This window comes from Bos taurus, chromosome 27 (genome assembly GCF_002263795.3).
Source record: "Bos taurus isolate L1 Dominette 01449 registration number 42190680 breed Hereford chromosome 27, ARS-UCD2.0, whole genome shotgun sequence".
Taxonomy (NCBI): domain Eukaryota; kingdom Metazoa; phylum Chordata; class Mammalia; order Artiodactyla; family Bovidae; genus Bos; species Bos taurus.
This window is the reverse complement of record NC_037354.1, coordinates 6,473,498-6,499,800: the sequence shown is the minus strand read 5'-3', so window position 1 is coordinate 6,499,800 and position 26,303 is coordinate 6,473,498. Positions and strand designations below refer to the sequence as shown.

The 26,303-nt window shown below is 43.2% G+C and overlaps 1 protein-coding gene across 1 annotated transcript; it reads right to left on the bottom strand.

Moving 5' to 3' along the window:
* Positions 1 to 15,805: 15,805 nt before the first annotated feature.
* LOC101907227 (putative protein FAM90A12P) lies at positions 15,806 to 24,884 on the bottom strand. Its single transcript, XM_024986468.2, has 7 exons — positions 24,826 to 24,884; positions 24,187 to 24,383; positions 23,684 to 23,789; positions 22,040 to 23,154; positions 20,056 to 20,251; positions 16,363 to 16,479; positions 15,806 to 15,948 (listed from the first exon to the last, which is right to left on the bottom strand). Exons 1-4 carry the CDS (start codon positions 24,856 to 24,858, stop codon positions 22,447 to 22,449), a joined length of 1,044 nt encoding a protein of 347 aa, XP_024842236.2. The 5' UTR covers positions 24,859 to 24,884; the 3' UTR covers positions 15,806 to 15,948; positions 16,363 to 16,479; positions 20,056 to 20,251; positions 22,040 to 22,446.
* Between the last annotated feature and the right edge of the window lie 1,419 nt (positions 24,885 to 26,303).

The following is a 26,303-nucleotide window of genomic DNA, read 5'->3' as shown; positions in this document are numbered from 1 at the left end:
AACCACTGCTAACTCTGGTTTGCCTCCTTTTTGTCTTATTGTACCATTTTACGTGTCACAAATACTTCTGGCCTCTCAATTAATAGGTGCACATTTACTGTTGAATAATTAATACATACCTATGAGTCTGACATTGACAAGAACTGAGGCCATGCCCCAGGCCCAGGGGCTTGAGTCACTGGGCTCAGAGATACAGACCCTCCCAACCCTCCTGCAGGACCAGCTGGGTGTTACCCTGGTAACTCTGAGCCAGCATTTTTTTTTTTTTAATTTGACATTGATTAGGTTGAGAGAGGATAGACTTATTTTCTCTCAGGTCAGACTTCTAATCTCCTCTAATCCTGTTTTGTTTTGAACTCTGTTTTTAAAATCTGGAGCAGAGTTTTGGTTGATCAAAGTTTTTGGTCCAACAGAAACACTCACAGACTTAGAGAACAAAGATATGGTTGCCAGGGGGAGGGATGGGGAGGGATGGTGGGAGAGTTTGGGATGTACATGTACACACTACTCTATATAAAATGGATAACCAAGAAGGTTCTACTGTATATCACAGGAACTCTGCTGTATGTTACATAGCATAACATAACATATGGATGGGAGGGGAGTTTGGAGGAGAATGGATACCTTTGTACGTATGGCTGAGTGCTGTCCACCTGAAATTATGACAACATGGTTAATCGACTATATTCCAATACAAAATTAAAAGTTTAATTTAAAAAAAATTGGGAGCCCAAAGGCCATACCATGTAATTCTCAATGCTATCGTTTATTATCTGGATTTACTTGAATAAGTTTCATAAACTCTTTGACCATCTATACCTCAACAATAAAGTACAGAGAGTAATAAATGTCCTATTTAGTCCACAGGGAAAGCCCTATGAGTTAATGATATGAAGTTGACCTGTAAACTGCAAATTACCACATGGCCCATTTATCACCCATGAGGCCCTGGAGAGGAATGACAAGTGGGGGCTGGTGAGCAATAGCAAGACAGCTTAAAGACTGTGGCATGAGCTCCTCATAAGGGAGCTAGGACTTCCCTTTTTTATCTTAATACAGTGTAAGTGGGACTCAGCCACTCTCCTCTGTAGCTGTTTAAAATTTGTCATGACCACTGCTATTTAAGGTTTATCAGCAAAGATAAGCATTAGCCCAGTTTTGCAGATGAAGAAACTGAGGTTCAGAGAGGTTGAGTGACTTTCCCTGGGCCACCCAGCTAGTTAATGGCAGTGTTGTAGGGAATGGCATGCATTTCCCACGCACTCCTGCCTCCAGGCACCATGTAGATTTGCCAAAGGGAGACACTGGTAGAAAATGAGAAGGCAGGAACTGGTAAGAAGCCAAGGTAATCGTCTTCCTGAGCCTCTGAAGGCATCTCCTCTGCACTTCCAGTTTCGGCTAGAATGCTGCTTCATCCGACGGCCTGGCTTTCCTCAGGCAGTTTCGCCACGACCCCAGCTTCTGTGGCGTGCTCCCTGTCCCAGGCTCTGGGAAGGTTACCTCCTTCCTCCCTCTGCCCCTCTGGTCCCAGGGATAGTAGTGTCTTTATGCTATTGCAAAAAAATTTTCTGGCCAAACCATGTGGCTTGTGGGATATTAGTTCCTGAATCAGGTATTGAACCCAAGCCTGGGGAAGTGAGAGCTCAGAGTCCTAAGCCCTGGACCACCAGAGACTTCCCTGCTGTTACAAATTATGAGGTGACTCACCATACATTTATTTGATTTCTCAGCTCTCCTACCACTGCTATAACCAATTGCCTAATAAACTCCTCCCTTTTGAGGTCCTTATATTTACTTCAACTTCTCATATTTTCTTCAGTTGTTGGATTTTGACTATCTTCTAAGACCACAGGGCTCCCCTGGTGGCTCAGATGGTAATGAATCTGCCTGCAATTTGGGAGACCCATGTTTGATCCCTGGGTCAGGAAGATCCCCTGGAGAAGGAAATGGCTACACACTCCAGTACTCTTGCCTGGAGAAACTCATGGACAGAGGAGACTGATGGGCTACAGTCCATAGAGTTGCAAAGAATTGGATCAAAGCCATGCGCTAAATCATAGCAATATTAAAGTTCTATTCATTCTTCCCCTTATGGTGGCAATACTGTGTTGTTGAACGTTGTCAAATGAGTGTAGCTAGAATGGCACTTGGCTACACTCTCTCTCCTATCTACTTTATCAGCATCTTAAGATTCAGCATCCAGCGGGAGCTTTGAGACAATGATATGGAGTTGCCAGTTGCTACCAACTTATTGTGGTCCTTTGTTGAAGCATCGCAGAATTGCATGCTTCCTGTTGCAGGTGTGTATGTGAGGCAGTTTCTAGAATTCCAATTTATCAGTTATTTGAGCTTAATTCAGTTCAGCCGCTCAGGTGTGTCTGACTCTGTGACCCCATGAATCACAGCACACCAGGCCTCACTGTCCATCACCAACTCCTGGAGTTCACTCAAACTTACGTCCATTGAGTCGGTGATGCCATCCAGCCATCTCATCCAGCTGTGCTCCTCTTCTGTGTAGGAGATAATCAGAGAGGTGGGGGAGGAATGCCCTCACTGAGGGAGATGCAGCTTGGATGGTGGCTGAGGACCAGTCAAGAAGGAATGTCCCTTTCCCAGCTGACCTGAGGCTGCTCCAAGGTTGCATGAGCTTGTCGAGAGTTTCTGAGCCAAGTGACATCATCTATTCCCTTTGGTCTAACCACATCTGAAGATATGTAAAGAGAAAGAAATAATACACAATTTCCCTTATGTGTGGAACACAAAAGACAAAAAGAAAACTTGGAAAAAGAATTTTAAAGAAGACAATGTGGACATGATAGCAAATACAAAGATACACAGACCTGAGTAAAGGAAACCAAAAGAGGAGCCTCAAAGAAAATGGGGCAGCAAATAGTAACAGAGGAAAACTGCAGTTTTTGGTGCTGAAAAAGTGTGTGGTTCAAAGAAATGTATGGTGATGCACCTAAGACTTCACTAAAATTACAATGCGATAATACCAAAACTTAAAACAATTAAAATAAAATTCTAAAGAAACTAGAGAATCCATCCCCAGCTGCCTAAAGCCACACCACTACATGATTTTACTCTTGTCCCATTTCCCTGAGGGACTAGCCAAACACCAAATTTAAACCACACAACCTGAAATGCAGCTGTGAGCCTCTAGTCTGTCAGAAGATGCTCAGAATCAGGAGTGCTGGACACTCCAGCTGAGGAGACGCAGCTTCCAGGGTGGCTGAGGAAGGTCAGGGGGGAAATTTCCCTTTCTCACTGACTTTATACTCCCTTAAGGTCACATGACCTTGATGATGTTTTCTTTCCTTTTTTTTTTTTTTTTTTTGGATGAGATTTTCTTAACCAGTCAACATTTTGTAGGCTACAGTCAAGGAGGTCACAAGGAGTCAGACACAACTGAGCGGCTGAACAGCAAAACTCACCCTGTATCTCTCAGTGTCTTGAACACCCATTTAGAAAGATAAATACCTTGTGAATTCACTTCGATGTGGAACATCAAACACAAGTTTCAAAAGCAAATAAGTCAAAACAAAAAGAAAGGAAAGCAAATGACACAAAAGCAAACATTCTCACAGAACAGAGTAGGGCATGTCAGAGGATAGTGGCAAAGGGATGGCTGACGAGTGAAACGGGTCCACAGGATGGTAACAGAAACACCCAAGTTGTTGGTGCTCACCAATTGTATGATCTACTGGAATTGAAATATATTTTTTGTACACATAACGTTTAATCTAACAAATTCACTGAATCAGTTCAGTTTAGTCGCTCATTGGTGTCTGACTCTTTGCAACCCCATGAATCATAGCAGCAGGCCAGCCTCCAAGTCCATCACCAACTCTCGGAGTTTACTCAAGCTCATATCCATTGAGTCGGGATTGCCATCCAGCCATCTCATCCTCTGTCATCCCCTTCTCCTCCTGCCCCCAAACCCTCCCAGCATCAGGGTCTTTTCCAATGAGTCAACTCTTCGCATGACGTGGCCAGAGGATTGGAGTTTCAGCTTCAGCATCAGTCCTTCCAATGAACACCCAGGACTTATCTCCTTTAGGATGGAAAGGTTGAATCTCCTTACAGTTCAAGGAACTATCAAGAGTCTTCTCCAACACCACAGTTCAAAAGCATCAATTCTTCGGCATTTGCCTTTCTTCAGAGTCCAACTCTCACATCCATACTTGATCACTGGAAAAACTATAGCCTTGACTAGACGGACTTTTGTTGGCAAAGTAATATCTCTGCTTTTCAATATGCTCTAACTTTCCTTCCAAGGGTGGTCCTAACTTTCCTTCCAAGGAGTACGCGTCTTTTAATTTCATGCCTGCAATCACCATCTGCAGTGATTTTGGAGCCCCCCAAAATAAAATCTGACACTGTTTCCACTGTTTCCTCATCTATTTGCCATGAAGCGATGGGACCAGATGCCATGATCTTCATTTTCTGAATATTGAGCTTTAAGCCAACTTTTTCACTCTCCTCTTTCACCTTCATCAAGAGGCTTTTTAGTTCCTCTTCACTTTCTGCCATAAGGGTGATGTCATCTACATATCTGAAGTTATTGATATTTCTTCCAGCAATCTGGATTCCAGCTTATGCTTCTTCCAGCCCAGCGAAGAGAAACCCTTTGCATAGGAACCTTGAATGTCAGATCCATGAATCAAGGCGAATTGGAAGTGGTCAAACAGGAAACGGCAAGAGTGAACATCGGCATTCTAGGAATCAGCAAACTAAAATGCACTGGAATGGGTGAATTTAACTCAAATGACCATTATATCTACTCCTGTGGGCAGGAATCCCTTAGAAGAAATGGAGTCGCCATCATGGTCAACAAAAGAGTCCGAAACACAGTACTTGGATGCAATCTCAAAAACGACAGAATGATCTCTACTCATTTCCAAGGCAAACCATTCATATCATGGTAATCCAAGACTATGCCTCAACCAGTAATGCTGAGGTACCTGCAGTTGAAGGTTCTATGAAGACCTACAAGACCTTTTAGAACTAGCACCCCAAAAACGTCCTTTTCATTATAGGGGACTGGAATGCAAAAGCAGGAAGTTAAGAAACACCCAGAGTAACAGGCAAATTTGACCTTGGAGTACGGAATGAAGCAGGGCAAATGCTAATAGAGTTCTGCCAAGAGAATGCACTGGTCATAGCAAACACTCTCTTCCAACAACACAAGAGAAGACTCTACACATGGACATCACCAAATAGTCAACACCGAAATCAGATTGATTATATTCTTTGCAGCCAAAGATGGAGATGCTCTTTACAGTCAGCAAATAAGACTGGGAGCTGACTGTGAGTCAGTTCATGAACTCCTTATTGCCAAATTCAGACTTAAGGTGAAGAACGTGAGGGAAACCATTAGACCATTCAGGTATGACCTCAATCAAATCCCTTATGATTATACAGTGGAAGGGAGAAATAGATTTAAGGGACTAGATCTGATAGAGTGCCTGAGGAACTATGGATGGAGATTCATGACATTGTACAGGAGACAGGGATCAAGACCATCCCCATGGAAAAGAAATACAGAAAAAGGAAAATGGCTGTTGTAGTAGGCCGTGGAGATATACAGCCAAATAGCTGTGAAAAGAAGAGAAGCCAAAAGCAAAGGAGAAAAGGAAAGATATAAGCATCTGAATGCAGAGTTCCAGAGAATAGCAAGGAGAGATAAGAAAGCCTTCCTCAGAGATCAATGCAAAGAAATAGGAAAAAAAAAAAAAAAAAAAAACCAGAATGAGAAAATCACCCTACAAAAATCATGAACTGTAAACATTAAAGTATCCATCCCATCGCCTAGACCACATCGGTATCTCTTTTGTCTACTGTCCTATTTTTCCAATGGCCACACACCACCAAATTTAAATCACCCTTAATCCCAGCCACATACCCCTTTCCTGTCAGTAAATGCTCAGAATGTAGGTGCTGGACACTTTGTGCACCTTTGAAGATGGCTAAGGAGGGTCAGAGGGGTCATTTCCCTTTCCTGCTGCCTTTGAGCCTGCTCCCACATCACCTGATCTTGACGAGGTTGTATTAATCCAATCAAGGATAAGTATCACCTTTGATCTAACAACATCTTGCAGACACTTTCAGAAAAGAGAAATATCTTATAAATTCACTCATATATGGAACACTAAATACAAAGAAAAAGAAGGAATAAGTATAAAACATTATTAAGAAACAGCAAATGACACAAGAATAAACACACATTTACAGAACAGAGGTGTGTCAAAGGGTGGCAGTAAAAGAGGTCCACAGGATGGTAAAAGAAAAACCTAATTTTTGGTGCTGGTCACTTTTATGGTCAGTTCTCAAACCACTCATGGTGGGCTCTGCTGGCCCCTTTTGGTCCAGGAACAACAGTCCCTGACACTTGCCTGTAGCCCCCTGCTGGGATACTCAGAAGCCTGCTGTCTGGACTCCCAGGGTTCTGGAGGAAGAGCTGGTACATGGTACCTGAGGATGAGGGCTGAGCTGATTCTGGGGCTTCCTGTGGCTGTAGGCAGTGCACAGGCTGACCACATTCTCCAAGCAGGGGACTGACACGGAGGCATTGTTAACGTGCATAAGTGGCCCCAGGGATCTGGGAGGTCCTGATTCTGTGGTTTTCATACAGTCCTCCCATGCTCCTCTTTCCCCTCCATTACAAGATCTATCTTGATTCAAAATAGTATTAAGATGATCTTCAGGGGCGGTCCTAAGATAGCAGAGGAATGGGACGGGAAGACCACTTTCTTCCCCACAAATTCATCAAAAGAACATTTAAACCCTGAGTAAATTCCACAAAACAACTTCTGAATGCTGTCAGAAGACATCAGGCATCCAGAAAAGCAGCCCATTCTCTTTGAAAGAAGGTAGGAAAAAATATAAAAGACAAAAAAAGAGACAAAAGAGGTAGGGACAGAGCTCTCCCAGGAAGGGAGTCTTAAAAAGAGAGAAGTTTTCAAACACGAGGAAACACTCTCATTGCCAAGTCTGTGGCGAGCCTTGGAAACATAGAGGGCAACATAACAGGGAGGAAAACTAAATAAATAATTAAAACCCTCAGATTACGAGCCCAACGGTAAGTCCCCCAGCGGAGAAGCAGCGCAGACGCCTGCACCCGCCACTAGCAAGAGGGGGCTGGGCACGGAGGCATGGGCTGCATTCAGGATCTGGCCTGAATGCTCCAAGCACAATCTGAGTGAACTAACTTGGGCTAGCAAACCAAACTGTGGGATAACTACCACGCGAAAAGCCAGCCCTAACCTAATACACCACCAGGCCCATGCACAGAACAAAGGACTGAACAGAGATAGCCCACTGAAGACCACCCCTTTCCGGTGACAGGCAGCCAGAGTCGGAAGTGGGCAATCACAGCCCCAGAGAGACATTATCTACAAAACTGTAAGCAGGCTTCTTTGCTAACTCAGACTTCTTGACGTTCTGGACGGTCAACATCCACCTGAGAAGGTTTGCCAGTTATACACCCAGAAAACTGAGTGGCAGGCATTGGGGAGGTGATAAGTCACAGTGACTGCGCTCGCCAAACACTTCATCACCTCAGCTGCTCAGACCTGGGAAGGGCATAAAACGCAGGCCCAACCGAGTCTGTGCCTCTGAGGACTACCCAAGTGCCTGAACCTGAGCAGCTTAGACCTAGGAGGTGCATGCACCCCAAGGCCGGCCTTGGACGGTTCCAGGTGGAGCAACCTAGAGCCTGAGCAGTGTGGGCACAGGAGGTACCTGTGCCGTGAGCGGGGGCAGGCCCAGTGTGGCTGAGGCACTGTGAGCACACCCCAGTGTTATTTGTTTCCAGCATCCCTCCCTCCCCCACAGCATGACTGAATAAGTGGGCCTAAAAAAAGTGTCCACCACCGCCCCCTTTGTGTCAGGGTGGAAATCAGACAATGAAGAGACCAGCAAACAGAAGAAGCTAAAACAGAGGGAACCACCTTGGAAGTGACAGGTGCAATAGATTAAAACCCTGTCGTTAGTACCGAATATATAGGAGGGGGCCTATAGATCTTGAGAAATATAAGCCAGACCAAGGAACTATCCAAAAATGAACTGACCCCACAATACCCACAACAACACCAGAGAAAGTCCTAGATATATTTTTACTATTTTTACGATCATTTTTTTTTTAATTTTTAAGTCCTCTATTACTCCTTTAATTTTCACTGTTATAACCTACTATTACTTTGCAAAAAAAAAAAAAAAAGACCATATTTTTTAAAAGCAAACTTCATGTGTGTGTGTGTGTATATATATATATATACACACAAATATATAATATATATATTATACTTTTTTTGACTCTGCTTTTTTTTTCCTCTCTTTTTTTCTTCTTTACTTTAATATTGTATTTTTGAAATTCCAAACTCTACTCTAGATGTTTAATCTTTGCTTTTTGGTATTTGTTGTCAATTTTGTACCTTTAAGAACCCAATCTTCAGTACCCATTTTTACTTGGGAACAAGATTACTGGCTTGACTACTCTCTCCCCACTTTGGACTCTCCTTTTTCTTCACCAGGTCACCTGTGTCTCCTCCCTATCCCCCCTCTTCTCTACCCAACTCTGTGAATTTCTGTGTGTTCCAGATGGTGGAGAACACTTAGGGAACTGATTACTGGCTGCATCTGTCTCTCTCCTTTTGATTCCCCACTTTTATCCTCCTGGCCACCTCTGTCTCCTTCCTCCCTGTTCTCTTCTCTGTATAACTCTGTGAACATCTCTGAGCAGTCCAGTTGTAGAGTGCACATAAGGAAGTGATTACTGGCTAGCTTGCTGTCTCCTCTATTGATTCCACCTCATCTCATTTGGGTCACCTCTAACACCCTCCTCCCTCTTCTCTTCTCCATGTAAATCTGTGAACCTCTCTGGGTGTCCCTCACTGTGAAGAAACTTTTCATCTTTAACCTAGATGTTTTATCAACGGTGCTGTATAGAAGGAGAAGTCTTGAGACTACTGTAAACATAAGACTGAAAACCAGAAGCAGGAGTCTTAAGTCCAAACCCTGAGACACCAGAGAACTCCTGACTCCAGGGAACATTAATTGACAGGAGCTCATCAAAATGCCTCCATACCTATACTGAAACCAAGCACCACCCAAGGGCCAACAAGTTCCAGAGCAAGACATACCATGCAAATTCTCAAGCAACACAGGAACACAGCCCTGAGCTTCAATATAGAGGCTGTCCAAAGTTACTCCCAAACCACTGACATCTCATAACTCATTACTGGACACTTCATTGCACTCCAGAGAGAAGAAATCCAGCTCCACCCACCAGAACACCGACACAAGCTTCCCTAACCAAGAAACCTTGACAAGCCACCTGTAAACCCCACCCACAGTGAGGAAACTCCACAATAAAGAGAACTCCACAAACTGCCAGAATACAGAAAGAACACCGCAAACTCAGCAATTTAAACAAGATGAAGAGACAGAGGAATACCCAGCAGGTAAAGGAACAGGATAAATGCCCACCAAACCAAACAAAAAAGGAAGAGATAGGGAATCTACCTGAAAAGAATTCCAGATAAGGATAGTGAAAATGATCCAAAATCTTGAAATCAAAATGGAATCACAGATAAATAGCCTGGAGACAAGGATTGAGAAGATGCAAGAAAGGTTTGACAAGGACCTAGAAGAAATAAAAAAGAGTCAATATATAATGAATAATGCAATAAATGAGATAAAAAACACTCTTGAGCCAACAAATAGTAGAGTAACTGAGGCAGAAGATAGGATTAGTGAATTAGAAGATAGAATGATAGAAATAAATGAATCAGAGAGGAAAAAAGAAAAACGAATTAAAGGAAATGAGGACAATCTCCGAGATGTCCAGGACAGTGTTAAACACCCCAACATTCGAATCATAGGAGTCCCAGAAGAAGAAGACAAAAAGAAAGACCATGAGAAAATACTTGAGGAGATAATAGTTGAAAAATTCCCTAAAAAGGGGAAGGAAATAATCACCCAAGTCCAAGAAACCCAGAGAGTCCCAAACAGGATAAACCCAAGGAGAAACACCCCAAGACACATATTCATCAAATTAACAAAGATCAAACACAAAGAATAAATATTAAAAGCAGCAAGGGAAAAACAGCAAATAACACACAAGGGAATTCCCATAAGGATAACAGCTGATCTTTCAATAGAAACTCTTCAAGCCAGGAGGGAATGGCAAGACATATTGAAAGTGATGAAAGAAAATATCCTACAGCCCAGATTATTGTACCCAGCAAAGATCTCATTCAAATATGAAGGAGAAATCAAATCTTTACAGACAAGCAAAAGCTGAAGAATTCAGCACCACCAAACCAGCTCTCCAACAAATACTAAAGGATATTCTCTAGACAGGAAACACAAAAAGAGTGTAAAAATTCAAACCCAAAACAATAAAGTAAATGGCAACGGGATCATACTTATCAATAATTACCTTAAACATAAATGGGTTGAATGCCCCAACCAAAAGACAAAGACTGGCTGAATGGATACAAAAACAAGACCCCTACATATGTTGTCTACAAGAGACCCACCTCAAAATGGGGGACACATACAGACTGAAAGTGAAGGGCTGGAAAAAGATTTTCCATGCAAATAGAGACCAAAAGAAAGCAGGAGTATCAATACTCATATCAGATAAAATAGACTTTAAAACAAAGGCTGTGAAAAGAGACAAAGACGGTCACTACATAATGATCAAAGGATCAATCCAAGAAGAAGATATAACAATTATAAATATATATGCACCCAACATAGGAGCACTGCAATATGTAAGACAAATGCTAACATGTATGAAAGGAGAAATTAACAAGAACACAATAATAGTGGGAGACTTTAATACTCCACTCACACCTATGGATAGATCAACTAAACAGAAAATTAACAAGGAAACACAAACTGTAAATGATACAATAGACCAGTTAGACCTAGTTGATATCTATAGGACATTTCATCCCAAAACAATGAATTTCACCTTTTTCTCAAGCACACACGGAACCTTCTCCAGGATAGATAACATCCTGGGCCATAAATCTAGCCTTGGTAAATTCAAAAAAATAGAAATCATTCCAAGCATCTTTTCTAACCACACTGCAGTAAGATTAGATCTCAATTCCAGGAGAAAAACTATTACAAATTCCAACATATGGAGGCTGAACAACACACTGCTGAATAACCAACAAATCACAGAAGAAATCAAAAAAGAAATCAAAATTTGCATAGAAATGAATGAAAATGAAAACACAACAATCCAAAACCTGTGGGACACTGTAAAAGCAGTTTTAAGGGGAAAGTTCATATCAATACAGGCATACCTCAAGAAACAAGAAAAAAGTCAAATAAATAACCTAACTCTACACCTAAAGCAACTAGGAAAGGAAGAAATGAAGAACCCTAGTGTTAGCAGAAGGAAAGAAATCTTAAAAATTATGGCAGAAATAAATGCAAAAGAAACAAAAGAGACCATAGCAAAAATCAACAAAGCCGAAAGCTGGTTCTTTGAAGGATAAATAAAATTGACAAATCATTAGCCAGACTCATCAAGAAACAAGGGAGAAAAGTCAAATCAATAAAATTAGAAATGAAAATGGAGAGATCACAACAGACAACACAGAAATACAAAGGATCATAAGAGACTACTATCAGCAATTATATGCCAATAAAATGGACAACGTGGAAGAAATGGACAAATTCTTGGAAAAGTACAACTTTCCAAAACTGGACCAGGAAGAAATAGAAAATCTTAACAGATCCAATCATAAGCACAAAAATTGAAACTGTAATCAGAAATCTTCCAGCAAACAAAAGCCCAGGTCCACACGGCTTCACAGCTGAATTCTACCAAAAATTTAGAGAAGAGCTAACACCTATCCTGCTCAAACTCTTCCAGAAAATTGCAGAGGAAGGTAAACTTCCACACTCATTCTATGAGGCCACAATCACCGTAATACAAAATCTGACAAAGATGCCACAAAAAAAGAAAACTACAGGCCAATATCACTGATGAACATAAATACAAAAATCCTTAACAAAATTATAGCCATCAGAATCCAACAACACATTAAAAAGATCATACACCATGACCAAGTGGGCTTTATCCAAGGGATGCAAGGATTCTTCAATATCCGCAAATCAATTCAATGTAATACACCACATTAACAAATTGAAAAATAAAAACCATATGATTATCTCAATAGATGCAGAGAAAGCCTTTGACAAAATTCAACATCCATTTATGATAAAAACTCTCCAGAAAGCAGGAATAGAAGGAACATACCTCAACATAATAAAAGCTATATATGATAAACCCACAGCACACATTATCCTCAATCTTGAAAAACTGAAAGCATTTCCTCTAAAGTCAGGAACAAGACAAGGGTGCCCACTTTCACCATTCCTATTCAACATAGTTTTCGAAGTTTTGGCCACAGCAATCAGAGCAGAAAAAGAAATAAAAGGAATCCAAATTGGAAAAGAAGTAAAACTCTCACTGTTTGCAGATGACATGATCCTCTACATAGAAAACCCTAAAGACTCCACCAGAAAATTACTAGAACTAATCAATGACTATAGGAAAGTTGCAGGATATAAAACCAACACACAGAAATCCCTTGCCATTCCAATACACTAATAATGAGAAAATAGAAAGATAAATTAAGGAAACAATTCCATTCACCATTGCAACGAAAAGAATAAAATACGTAGGAATATATCTACCTAAAGAAACTAAAGACCTATATATAGAAAACTATAAAACACTGGTGAAAGAAATCAAAGAGGACACTAATAGATGGAGAAATATACCATGTTCATGGATTGGAAGAATCAATATAGTGAAAATGTGTATACTACCCAAAGCAATCTATAGATTCAATGCAATCCCTATCAAGCTACCAACGGTATTCTTCACAGAGCTAGAACAAATAATTTCACAATTTGTATGGAAATGCAAAAAACCTCGAATAGCGAAAGCAATCTTGATAAAGAAGAATGGAACTGGAGGAATCAACCTACCTGACTTCAGGCTCTACTACAAAGCCACAGTCATCAAGACAGTATGGTACTGGCACAAAGACAGAAGTATCGATCAATGGAACAAAATAGAAAGCCCAGAGATAAATCCACACACATATGGACACCTTATCTTTGACAAAGGAAGCAAGAATATACAATGGATTAAAGACAATCTCTTTAACAAGTGGTGCTGGGAAAACTGGTCAACCACTTGCAAAAGAATGAAACTAGAACACTTTCTAACACCATACACAAAAATAAACTCAAATTGGATTAAAGATCTAAATGTAAGACCAGAAACTATAAAACTCTTAGAGAACATAGGCAAAACACTCTCCAACATACATCACAGCAGGATCCTCTATGACCCACCTCCCAGAATATTGGAAATAAAAGCAAAAATAAACAAATGAGACCTAATTAACCTTAAAAGCTTCTGCACAACAAAGGAAACTATCAGCAAGGTGAAAAGACAGCCTTCAGAATGGGAGAAAATAATAGCAAATGAAGCAACTGACAAACAACTAATCTCAAAAATATACAAGCAACTCCTACAGCTCAATTCCAGAAAAATAAATGACCCAATCAAAAAATGGGCCAAAGAACTAAATAGACATTTCTCCAAAGAAGACATACAGATGGCTAACAAACACATGAAAAGATGCTCAACATCACTCATTATCAGAGAAATGCAAATCAAAACCACTATGAGGTACCATTTCACGCCAGTCAGAATGGCTGCGATCCAAAAGTCTACAAGCAATAAATGCTGGAGAGGGTGTGGAGAAAAGGGAACTCTCTTACACAGTTGGTGGGAATGCAAACTAGTACAGCCACTATGGAGAACAGTGTGGAGGTTCCTTAAAAAACTGGAAATAGAACTGGCCCTATGATCCAGCAATCCCACTGCTAGGCATACACACTGAGGAAACCAGAAGGGAAAGAGACACGTGTACCCCAATGTTCATTGCAGCACTGTTTATAATAGCCAGGACACGGAAGCAACCTAGATGTCCATCAGCAGATGAACGGATAAGAAAGCTGTGGTACATGTACACAATGGAGTATTACTCAGCCATTAAAAAGAAATCATTTGAAAGAGTTCTAGTCGGGTAGATGAAACTGGAGCCTACTATACAGAGTGAAGTAAGCCAGAAAGAAAAACAGCAATACAGTATACTAACACATATATATGGAATTTAGAAAGATGGTAACAATAACCCTGTATACGAGACAGCAAAAGAGACATTTATGTATAGAACAGTCTTTTGGACTATGTGGGAGAGGGAGAGGGTGGGATGACTTTGGAAAATGGCATTGAAACATATATAATATCATATATGAAATGAGTCGCCAGTCCAGGTTCGATGCACGATACTGGATGCTTGGGGCTGGTGCACTGGGAAGACCCTGAGGGATGGTATGGGGAGGGAGGAGGGAAGAGGGTTTAGGATGGGGGACACATGTATACCTGTGGCATATTCATTTTGATATATAGCAAAACCAATACAATATTGTAAAGTTAAAAAATAAAATTAAAAAGAAAAGGAAAAAACCTTGATGCTGGGAGGGATTGGGGGCAGGAGGAGAAGGGGATGACAGAGGACAAGATGGCTGGATGGCATCACTGACTCGATGGACATGAGTTTGGGTGCACTCTGGGAGTTGGTGATGGACAAGGAGGGCTGGCGTGCTGCGATTCATGGGGTCACAAATAGTCAGACACGACTGAGAGCCTGAACTGAACTGAACTGAAATTTCTCTTTAACTAAAACAATGAAATTTTTGATGTCTTATCCCAAATATATTCCTCATAGCAATATTTATGGGGTAGGCCGTTTTACTTGATGGGATTAAGAAATGAAGTAATTAGTTCAAAGGAGTGCAGATTGAATGCAGGGAGCACTTGAACTCAAGCCCAAGTGGGTTTGACTCTAAAGACCTTGTTTTATTAAATATTCAACATTCCCAGAAAACTAATATACTAACTGAATTACATAAATTCAACAAATACTTTAGCTCAAGTGTGATCTGTGCATCACTTGGGACATACTTATCCTACAAGGTTATGTGTTGCTCACCTGCAATCCAAGCTAAACTGGGTGTCCTGCATTTTCCCTGCAGCCCTCCTCAGGTTACAGCATGCTCCAGGCTGTGCTGTGGTGATAGCGCCTCCAGATCTTAGCATCTTCAAAGAGCCAAAGTTAATTCTTGCTCAAATGATGCCAACCCGGTAAGGCCCGGGAGCTCTGATCAGAACTGCGACCCCGAGGAGCAGCCACCACCGTGGGTGCTGCTGGCCCTGTGTCCGAGCAAAGCACTCTCAGGACTCTCGTGATGGTGATTAAGGGCCCCAGCCCTGAAGGGAAACATCAGTTGTGCTCAGAATTCCTTAACCAAGCAGGTCCAGTTGTTTAGACACTCGGTTGTGGTCCACTCTTTGCGACCCCGTGGACTGTCGCCCACCAGGCTCCTCTGTCCATGGGATTCTCCAGGCAAGGATACTGGAGTGGGTTTCCATTCTCTTCTCTAGGGGATCTTCCCGACCCAGGGATCAAAAGTGCATCTCCTGCATTGGCAGGTGGGCTGTTTGTCACTAGGGCCACCTGGGAAGGCCCTTATCTGGTATCCTTTGGTGCTTTGCACTCAAGAATACATTGATGAATTACCTGCATTAAGAAATACTCTAGCCCATAAAGCCTCACCTGATTGTGGTCTATGCAAAAGCTTGCTTAGGATGGATCAATTCTCTCTGTAAATGGTAGCAAAAAAAGAGAAAATGTTGAGAGTGAAAAAAGATCATTTTAATTTCCAAAATTCTTTCCCATTTTTCAATTGTAAAAGGTATATGTGTGTTGGGTTGTTGTTGTTCAGTCAATCAGTCATGTCCAACTCTTTGCGACCCATGGATTGAGGCTGTTTATTCTGAAAGGAGAAATGGACAGATGCAGAGACATGAAATAAAGGTGAAAAAAAGAAATCAATAATTTTCTAACAGAATTCACTGTTTAATGATTTTCCTCCAAAAAATGCACCAAACCTCAGAGCCATAAGCAGAAGTGAGAATCAATTTGGAAACCCTAACATCCTGCAAACCACTTCCTTTACGACAGGCAAACACTTGGACTATGTGTCCATAGAAGAAACATCCTCAAATTAGGCCCAGGCCCAGATGAACATCTCTGGTAGGAATACAAACACTTTCTTTCCAGCTGAAGTTTTCAAACTCTCTCCCAGATTGCCTGCCCTGATTCAGGTGTGCCACCAGACATTGGTTCTACTTGGAATTCCGAAACTCCTTTCCCATCATGAAGCTACTGTACCTTCTCTTCCTCTTACCTGTGTGTCTCATCCAGACAACATCGGGTAAGTGGCAGATGCAACTGGTCGGGTGATATGGAGGATGACCTTGGAGCCTAGAGTAGGGAAGGTCAAGTTGATTCACCTGAAGACAGCCTTCAGAATGGAAGAAAAAAATAGCATAATGAAGCAATTGACAAACAACTAATCTTAAAAATATACAAGCAAAGCCTGCTGCTCAATTCCAGAAAAATAAACGACCCAATAAAAAAATGGGCCAAAGAACTAAATAGATATTTCTCCAAAGAAGACATACAGATGGCTAACAAACACATGAAAAGATGTTCAACATCACTCATTATCAGTTCAGTTCAGTTCATTTCAGTTGCTCAGTTGTGTCTGACTCTTTGCGGCCCCATGAATCACAGTATGCCAGGCCTCCCTGTCCATCACCAACTCCCAGAGTTAACTAAGACTCTCGTCCATCGAGTCAGTGATGCCATCCAGCCATCTCATCCTCTGTCGTCCCCTTCTCCTCCTGCCCCCAATCCCTCCCAGCATCAGAGTCTTTTCCAACTCTTCGCATGAGGTGGCCAAAGTACTGGAGTTTCAGCTTTAGCATCATTCCTTTGAAAGAAATCCCAGGGTTGCTCTCCTGCAGAATGAACTGGTTGGATCCTCTTGCAGTCCAAGGGACTCTTAAGAGTCTTCTCCAACACCACAGTTCAAAAGCATGAATTCTTTGGTGCTCAACTTTCTTCAGTCTAACTCTCACGTCCATACACGACCACAGGAAAAACCATAGCCTTGACTAGACGGACGTTTGTTGGCAAAGTAATGTCTCTGCTTTTGAATATGCTATTTAGGTTGGTCATAACTTTCCTTCCAAGGAGTAAGCATCTTTTAATTTCATGGCTGCAGTCACCATCTGCAGTGATTTGGAAGCCCCCCAAAAATAAAGTATGGCACTGTTTCCACTATTTCCCCATCTATTTGACATGAAGTGATGGGACCAGATGCCATGATCTTCGTTTTCTGAAAGTTGAGTTTTAAGCCAACTTTTTCACTGTCCTCTCTCACTTTTCTCAAGAGGCTTTTTAGTTCCTCTTCACTTTCTTCCATAAGGCTGGTGTCATCTGCATATCTGAGGTTAATGATATTTCTCCTGGCAATCTTGATTCCAGCTTGTGCTTCTTCCAGCCCAGCATTTCTCATGATGTACTTACTCTGCATATAAGTTAAATAAGCAGGGTGACAATACACAGCCTTGATGTACTCCTTTTCCTATTTGGAACCAGTCTATTGTTCCATGTCTGGTTCTAACTGTTGCTTCCTGACCTGCATACAAATTTCTCAAGAGGCAGGTCAGGTGGTCTGGTATTCCCATCTCTTTCAGAATTTTCCGCAGTTTATTGTGATCCACATAGTCAAAGGCTTTGGCATAGTCAATAAAGCAGAAATAGATGTTTTTCTGGAACTCTCTTGCTTTTGCAATGATCCAGCAGATGTTGGCAATTTGGTCTCTGGTTCCTCTGCTTTTTCTAAAACGAGCTTGAACAACTGGAAGTTCATGGGTCATGTATTGCTGAAGCCTGGCTTGGAGAATTTTGAGCATTACTTTACTAGCGTGTGAGATGAGTGCAATTGTGCATTAGTTTAAGCATTTATTGGCATTGCCTTTCTTTGGGATTGGAATGAAAACTGATCTTTTCCAGTCCTGTGGCCACTGCTGAGTTTTCCAAATTTGCTGGCATATTGAGTGCAGCACTTTCACAGCATCATCTTTCAGGATTTGAAATAGCTCCACTGGAATTCCATCATCTCCACTACCTTTGTTCATAGTGATGCTTTCAAAGGTCCACTTGACTTCACTTTCCAGGATGTCTGGCTCTACGTGAGTGATCACATCATCAGTGGCCGAGAGGAGCTACCCCACATCCAAGGAGTGGTGGCTGCACGGGTGCAGGAGGGCTGAGAGGAGCTACTCCACCTTCAAAGTCAGGAGGAGCAGCCATGATGAGATAGCCATCGTACAAGGTAAGGAGTAGCGGCTGCTATATCTGGAGCAGCCATGAAGACGTACCCCACGTCCAAGGTAAGAGAAACCCAAGGAAGATGGTAGGTGTTGCAAAAGGGCATCATAGGCAGCCACACGGAAACCACAATCACAGAAAACTAGCCAATCTGGTCATACGGACCACAGCCTTGTCTAACTCAATGAAACTAAGCCATGCCTTGTGGGGCTGCCTAAGATGGGAGGGTCATGTTGGAGAGGTCTGACAGAATGTGGTCCACTGGAGAAGGGAATGGCAAACCACTTCAGTATTCTTGCCTTGAGAACCCTGTTAACCGTATGAAAAGGCAGAATGATAGGATACTGAAAGTGGAACTCCCCCGGTCAGTAGGTGCCCAATATGCTACTGGAGATCCATGGAGAAATAACTCCAGAAAGAATGAAGGGATGGAGCCAAAGCAAAACAATACACAGTTGTGCATGTTACCAGTGATAGAAGCAAGGTCTGATGCTGTAAAGACCAATATTGCATAGGAACTTGAATGTCAGGTCCATGAATCAAGGCAAATAGGAAGTGGTCCAACAGGAGATGGCAAGAGTGAACATTGACATTCTAGGAATCAGCAAACTAAAATGGACTGGAATGGGTGAATTTAACTCAGATGACCATTATATCTACTACTGTTGGCAGGAATCCCTTAGAAGAAATGGAGTAGTCGTCATGGTCAACAAAAGAGTCTGAAATGCAGTACTTGGATGCAATATCAAAAACAACAGTATGATCTCTGTTCGTTTCCAAGGCAAACCATTCAATATTATGATAATCCAAGCCTATGCCCCAACTAGTAAGGTTAAGGAAGGTGAAGTTGAATGGTTCTATGAAGACCTACAAGACCTTTTAGAACTAACACCCAAAAAACATGTCCTTTTAACTATAGGGAAAATTTTGCCAAGAGAACGCACTAGTCATAGCAGACACCCTCTTCCAACAACACAAGAGAAGACTCTACACATGGACATCACCAGATGGTCAACACCGAAATCAGACTGATTCTATTCTTTGCAGCCAAAGATGGAGACACTCTTTACAGTCAGCAAAAACAAGACCGGGAACTGACTGTGGCTCAGATCATGAACTCCTTCTTGCTAAATTCAGACTTAAAGTAAAGAAAGTGGGGAAAACCACTAGACCATTCATGTATAACCTCAATCAAATCCCTTATGATTATACAGTGGAAGGGAGAAATAGATTTCAGGGATTAGATCTGATAGGCAGAGTGCCTGAGGAACTATGGACGGAGGTTCATGACATTGTACAGGAAACAGGGATCAAGGCCATCCCCATGGAAAAGAAATGCAAAAAAATGACTGTCAGAGGAGGCCTTCCAAATAGCTGTGAAAAGAAGAGAAGCTAAAAGCAAAGGAGAAAAGGAAAGATATAAGCATCTGAATGCAGAGTTCCAAAGAATAGCAAGGAGAGATAAGAAAGCTTTCCTCAGCAATCAATGCAAAGAAAGAGAGGAAAACAACAGAATGGGAAAGACTAGACATCTCTTCAAGAAAATCACCCTACAAAAATCATGAACTGTAAACGTTAAAGTATCCATACCCCATCACCTAGACCACATCGGTACCTCTTTTGTCTACTGTCCCATTTCTCTGATGGACACACACCATCAAATTTAAATCAGCCTGAATCCGAGCCGCATACCACTTACCTGTCAGTAAAGGCTCAGAATGTCGGTGCTGGACACTCTGTGCACCTTTGAAGGTGGTTGAGGAGGGTCAGAGGGGTCATTTCCCTTTCCTGCTGCCTTTGAGTCTGCTCCCACATCACCTGACCTTGACGAGGTTGTATTAATCCAATCAAGGTTAAGTATCACCTTTGATCAAACAACATCTTGCAGACACTTTCTGAAAAGAGAAAAACCTTATAAATTAACTCATATATGGAACGCTAAATGCAAAGAAAAAGAGGGAATAAGTACAAAAAATTATTAAGAGACAGGAAATGACACAAGAACAAACACACATTCACAGAACAGAGCAGCGGGTTACCGAGGGTGGCAGTAAAAGAGACCCACAGAACAGTAAAAGAAAAACCCAGTTTTTGGTGGTGGTCAGTTTTATGGCATGCCAGAGTTGAAATCTATTTTTATAGAAATAAAACATGTACTATTGTAACCCAAAGATACCCTAGAAAAATAAGTACTTAAAAATTACATTATCCATGCCTCAGTGCATCCCTTGTGACTCAGCGGGTAAAGAATCTGCCTGCAAAGAGGGAGATCCCTGATTTGGGATGATCCCCTGGAGAAGGGAAAGGGCTCCCACTCCAATATTCTGGCCTGGAGAATTCCACAGACTATAAAGTCCATGGGATCGCAAAGAGTTGGACACAACTGAGCAACTTTCACTCACTTCACTGAGAGACAAGGGGGTGGTGACCCTCAGCCTGAGCAAGGGTAGATAAGTGCCTGATTGGTCAGGGAGTTCTTGAACCACTTGTGCTGCCCTCTGCTGGCCCTTCTTGGTCCAGGAACAACAGTCCCTGACACTTGCCTGTAGCCCCCTGCTGAGATACTCAGAAACCTGCTGTCTGGACTCCCAGGGTTCTAGAGGAAGAGCTGGCGCAAGGCACCTGAGAATGAGGGCTGAGCTGATTCTGGGGCTTCCTGTGGCTGTAGGCACTCCACAGGCTGACCACATTCTCCAGACAGGGGACTGACAAGGGGGCACTGTTAATGTGCATAAGTGGCCCCGGGGATATGGGAGGCCCTGATTCTGTGTTTTTCATACAGTCCTCCCATGCTCCTCTTTCCCCTCCATTACAAGATCTATCTTGAGTCAAATTAGTATTAAGATGATCCTCAAGGCTTAGAGATAAAAACCACACACAAAATGTTTTCTATGGTAAAACTATTAAAATTCAAACTTTTTCACCGGTAAATTTTATAAAATTTGTGGGAGACAGTATATCAATCCTACCAAAATTATCATTCAAAAGCAAGGTGGCAACTGATTCCAACTAGTTTTTCATACCAGGATGACATAATAGGGCTTCCCTAGTGGCTCAGTCTGTAAAGAATTTGCCTGCAGTGCAGGAGGCCTGGGTTCAATCCCTGGGTTGGGAAGATCCCCTGGAGAAGGGCATGACAACCCACGCCAGGATGCTTGCCTGGAGAATCCCCATGGACAGAGGAGCTTGGTGGACTGCAGTCCATGGGGTCCAAAAGAGTTACGCATGACTGAGCCACTAAGCGTAGCATTCCAGGATAACAAAGTCAAATGATACATAATAACAAAATAAAAAATTTCTGATGCACATAAATACAAAAGATCTTAAAAAATATTAGCATATTACATTCAACAGTATTTAATTATATATACATATGAAATGGATCTTGACCTATTGCTGATTTGATTTAGGGCAGAAGGAAGGCCCTGCAGGGGCTGGGTGCAGGGCATGCCTGACCAGGATGTTGAATGTGACCAAATGATCTTTCTATATCTCTTGAGAGGACTGTAAAAATTTTTTTTGTTTATACTGAAAACACAGAAAGACAATTTTTAAAACAAAGCTTTGTAGTAACATTTAATGACACTTGATAAGCACAGCCACGGGAATTTTCCCCACTGTGATTTATAGTGCAAGACTCCACAGAGTCCACTAGACATCTCTCAGGACAGGGCGTGGCTTACCTTCTGTGGAGCAGAGTCAGGCCCTTTAGGCAGGTTCCAAATGTTCAGATACAGGTACTACCATCCAACACAGACACTACCATCATCAACTACCGATAGTACCATCACTTCCTATCTACACAATGGTTGAAAGTCACTCCTAGAATTTGCCTCAACTACTGATAATAGATTTAGGTTGACAGCTTGACATTTGGTTGGGTAAGTGCCATGGGACAGACTCAGATTCCATGAGGAGACAGTGCAGTGTGTGCAGCTGTGTGTCCCCAGGGTGGTCCGGTCCCACTGCTGTTTCACCCACCAGGGTGGGGTGTCCTGCTTCACTGGAAACAGTCGCTCCCTCTAACACCCAGCCCACCCGTCAAGGTCACAGTCATGACAGGGCACCTCCTGAGACTGGAGGACAAGGTTTAGTTGCCACTGGTGTCTTCGTCCCAGTCACTCTCTTCGGAGGAAGAAGACACCTGGAGGTCATCGTAGAGGATGCTCCGGGGCCCGGGGACAGCGTGTCCATCAGGCTCCTGGTTGACAGACGGGCTCTGAGCAGGAAGGGCTGGCTGCTCCACAGGCCGAGGGGACGGGGGAGCTGTGTACCCGCAGCTCCAGCAGCCTTCACCGTCTCTCAGGAAGAGCATCCTGAGAGGCTGGGCTGGGACACAGATGATGGGCAGGGGTTGGGCTGCGGAGACGGCACCCACGCTCCTGGAGGGAGATCTGTCCGCTAGAGGCTGAAGGTCAAACCGTTGCCCCTGGGCAGGTGTCTCCCTGGATACACGGGTGGCCACTCTTGGTCCTCGTGCAGCTGTGCAGGGTGGAGGAGGGAGATTCAGGAAGGCCCCCAGACCTGCTGTCGGAGTGCTCTGCTGGGGGATCTGTACGGGGCTGAGTCTAGGTTTCTTTGGGGGGTTCACACATGTCAGGCTGGGGGTCTGCGCACATCTCTTGCCTGGAGCCTTGATGCGGCCCTTGGAGGCCGGGGCCAAATTCCTGCCGATGAGAGGCACTGTGGGGGGGCTGGATTTCACATCATCTCTCCTCGTTGGTGACCCTCTTGGGTGATCTGGATCCTGGAAGGATTTCCTCTTGGATGTGTGGATAAGAACAGGCATGTTTGGGTGCTGGAAGACAAGACCACACAGAGAGGCCAGGTGTGAGAATCTCCTCTCCGTCCAGTAAAACACCTCACATGCATTCATTTTATATGATAAGATCCTCAATATTAGCATGCTCATGTGACCTTGATACATTTATACATCAAATGGAAATGTTCAAACCATGTCTCTTGTTAAGTAAGGGGAAGCAAGCTTTTGGTAGACCTTCTATTTGAGACTGTACACAGATTGGTGATTTGCAGGCACCTTGATGGCAAAATGAATTTTCCTGTCCAGTTTTGGAGGATGAATCACAATTTACAGATTCCTGTTCTAACTTAAAGGATTTGACTATGGAAGCTGCTGATAAAATCAATTCCATGTCTCTGCCAGCTTCTCACCAGACATACGAGTAAGAATGCAAAATCAAAGGCACCGTGAAAAATGGCATCTGAAAAATAAATGATGCCATTGGTCAGGAAAGAATATGACCGGTTTCCTCCCACAGACAGGACTGAGGCCAGTGGATTAAAGAGGGGGCCCAGCAGAGACTGACCCTCAGGCAGAGGCCGGGCTCTGGCTCCTCCTTCCAGCTCTGTGGCTGCCGATGGCGGGGCCTCCTGGGAAATCGCTGCAAGAGCTTTCTCTGCTGCTCCTCTTTCCTGCAACACAAACATGTCAAGTGTCAGAAACCCAGTGTTCTTGTCATAGTTGGGACCAACGGTGCTGTCTGTGGCCCAGCCCCTTTCCTAGTTTGGGAGTGACACCAGACCTGAACCCCTCTGCCTTTGTGCCGAACCCCCATGTCCTTCCCCGACTCCAGAGACCCCTCCAGGGCTTCAGGGCTGGTCAGCTGCAAAGTTGTGAGTGCCACACTCTCTTTAGTGACTTCAGGGCCTAGTGTGAGCCCCTGAGTGTGGCCCCTGAGGACGTCATTCCTGTCTCTGTCTCCCGAGTTTCCCTGTCCTTTCTAGACATGGCTCAGCACAGTGTCAACAAGGAGAGGAACAGTCTCCAGATTGCAGCCCAGACCTTGGGTCCCACCTTCCCGCCACTCACCTCTGCCTTTCCTCCTCCTTTCTCTCAGTCGTTTTAGGGGTCCCTGGGGTCGGTGTGTCCTGCAGCTTCCACGCCAGGTTCTCCTTACCGAATCTGGACCCCAAGGGCAAGGGGACCAGCGCCCCTTGCCAGCGCTTCATGGGGCACCTGAGGCTCCTTGCTGTGTGCCCAAAGTCTCCACAGTCCTTACACTTCACCTGTGGGTGGAGGAGAACCAGGTAAGTGAGTCAGCAGAAGCCTCAGGCACGAGGCCAAAGGGAATGCAAGAACGGATGGAGAGCATTGCATGCTGGTTCTGAAGAAAGGACGCGGTCCCACAGGTACTGGGATAGTTACAATATTGTGGTTCCCAAAGCCCTTGTCAGCACCATCAGAGGAGGAGGGTCTGGCGGTCTAAGGTAAACAGTAAGAGCCCCATTGAAAGATATGGATGAAGCCAGGGCAGACATAACCCTGAAGAGCCCTGATGGTTCCTCCCAGGCTCTGAGTGGCCCGATCTGCTGGGGAGGGAGGTCGAGGCAGCTATCTTTGGATGCAAATGCACTAGTTAGTTATGGACCCAGAATATTCCAGGTCTAAACCCTGTCTCTGCAGTTCATGCCACCCACAGATTCCCTGCAGGTCCAAGCCTCCACCCACCATGGAGTCTTTCTCCTGTGGTGGGGGAGCCATCTGCCTCCCAGGTCCCGGGTTTTGCTTCCTCACTTTCTGGTCTTGAAAGAGTTGGCAGGCTCTCAGCCATCTGTAATGACCAGCCATCTTCCACACCTACTGGAGATTCTCCTCAATCTTAATTTTTGTATCTTCTCTGTGAAACGAAAGAAGAAACTGTCATTTTGATGCAGAGACACAGAGACATTCCTGCCCTATCGACCCTAAATGGGAATCATGACATCGGGACCAGGTTTCTGACATATTGACTTCTCCTGCCCAGATCTTTCTCTTTACAGAATGTGAAGAACAACTAAAGAGCCTCTTGATGAAAGTGGAAGAAGAGAGTGAAAAAGTTGGCTTAAAACTCAACATTCAGAAAACTAAGATCATGGTAAAAGGATAGGGAAACAGTGACAGACTTAATTTTGGGGGGCTCAAAAATCACTATAGATGGTGACTGTGGCCATGAAATGAATAGACGCTTGTTGTTTGGAAGAAAAGCTATGAGCAATCTAGACAGCATATTAAAAAGCAGAGACATTCCTTTGCTGACAAAGGTCCGTCTAGTCAAGGCTATGGTTTTTCCAGTAGTCTTGTATGGATGTGAGAGTTGGACTGTAAACAAATGTGAATGCTGAAGGATTGATGCTTTTGAACTGTGATGTTGGAGAAGACTCTTGAGAGTCCTTTGGGCTGCCAGGAGATCCAACCAGTCCATCCTAAAGGAAATCATTCCTGAATATTAACTGGAAGGACTGATGCTGAAGCTGAAACTCCCGTACTTTGGCCATCTGATGTTAAGAACTGACTCATAGGAAAAGACTGGATGCTGGGAAAGATGGAAGGCAGGAGAAGAAGGGGACGACAGAGGATGAGATGGTTGGATGGCATCACCGACTCGATCGACATGAGTTAAAGATGGACAGGGAAGCCTGGTGTGCTGCAGTCCACGGGGTCCCAAAGAGTCAGACATGACTGAGAGATTGAACTGAGCTGCCCAGACATTTCTATATTCTCCCCTGATTCCCGACACACAGATTAAGACCCAGAATATCACGCATTTGGATTTGTATCCTCGGAAGACTAAATTTAGAGACTTGGGTTACATGTATCACAGTCTAGGAGATAAAAGATGTCCCCACATGTATACAAACATTTGTGCTAGGGGGAAGCTACACTTAATATTGAGGAATAGGCATTTGAAAATCAAAAATAAGTGTGGTTAATTTTGAAAACTGGACTCTCCCATTCGACATCAGGGAAGGCAATTTTCAAGTACAAATTCACTTCAAATTATCTTCCTCTCTACTAGCTTAGATGATTCACGTCTGAGGGTCTGTTTTCTGGAACTTTTGTCCTCAGCATCTCATTTGTACCTAGCTCATGTGAAATACATGTTTAAACTAAGGATGAACAAATAATGTTTTTGGATTTTAATAGTATGCCTATTCAATGGAAATCTA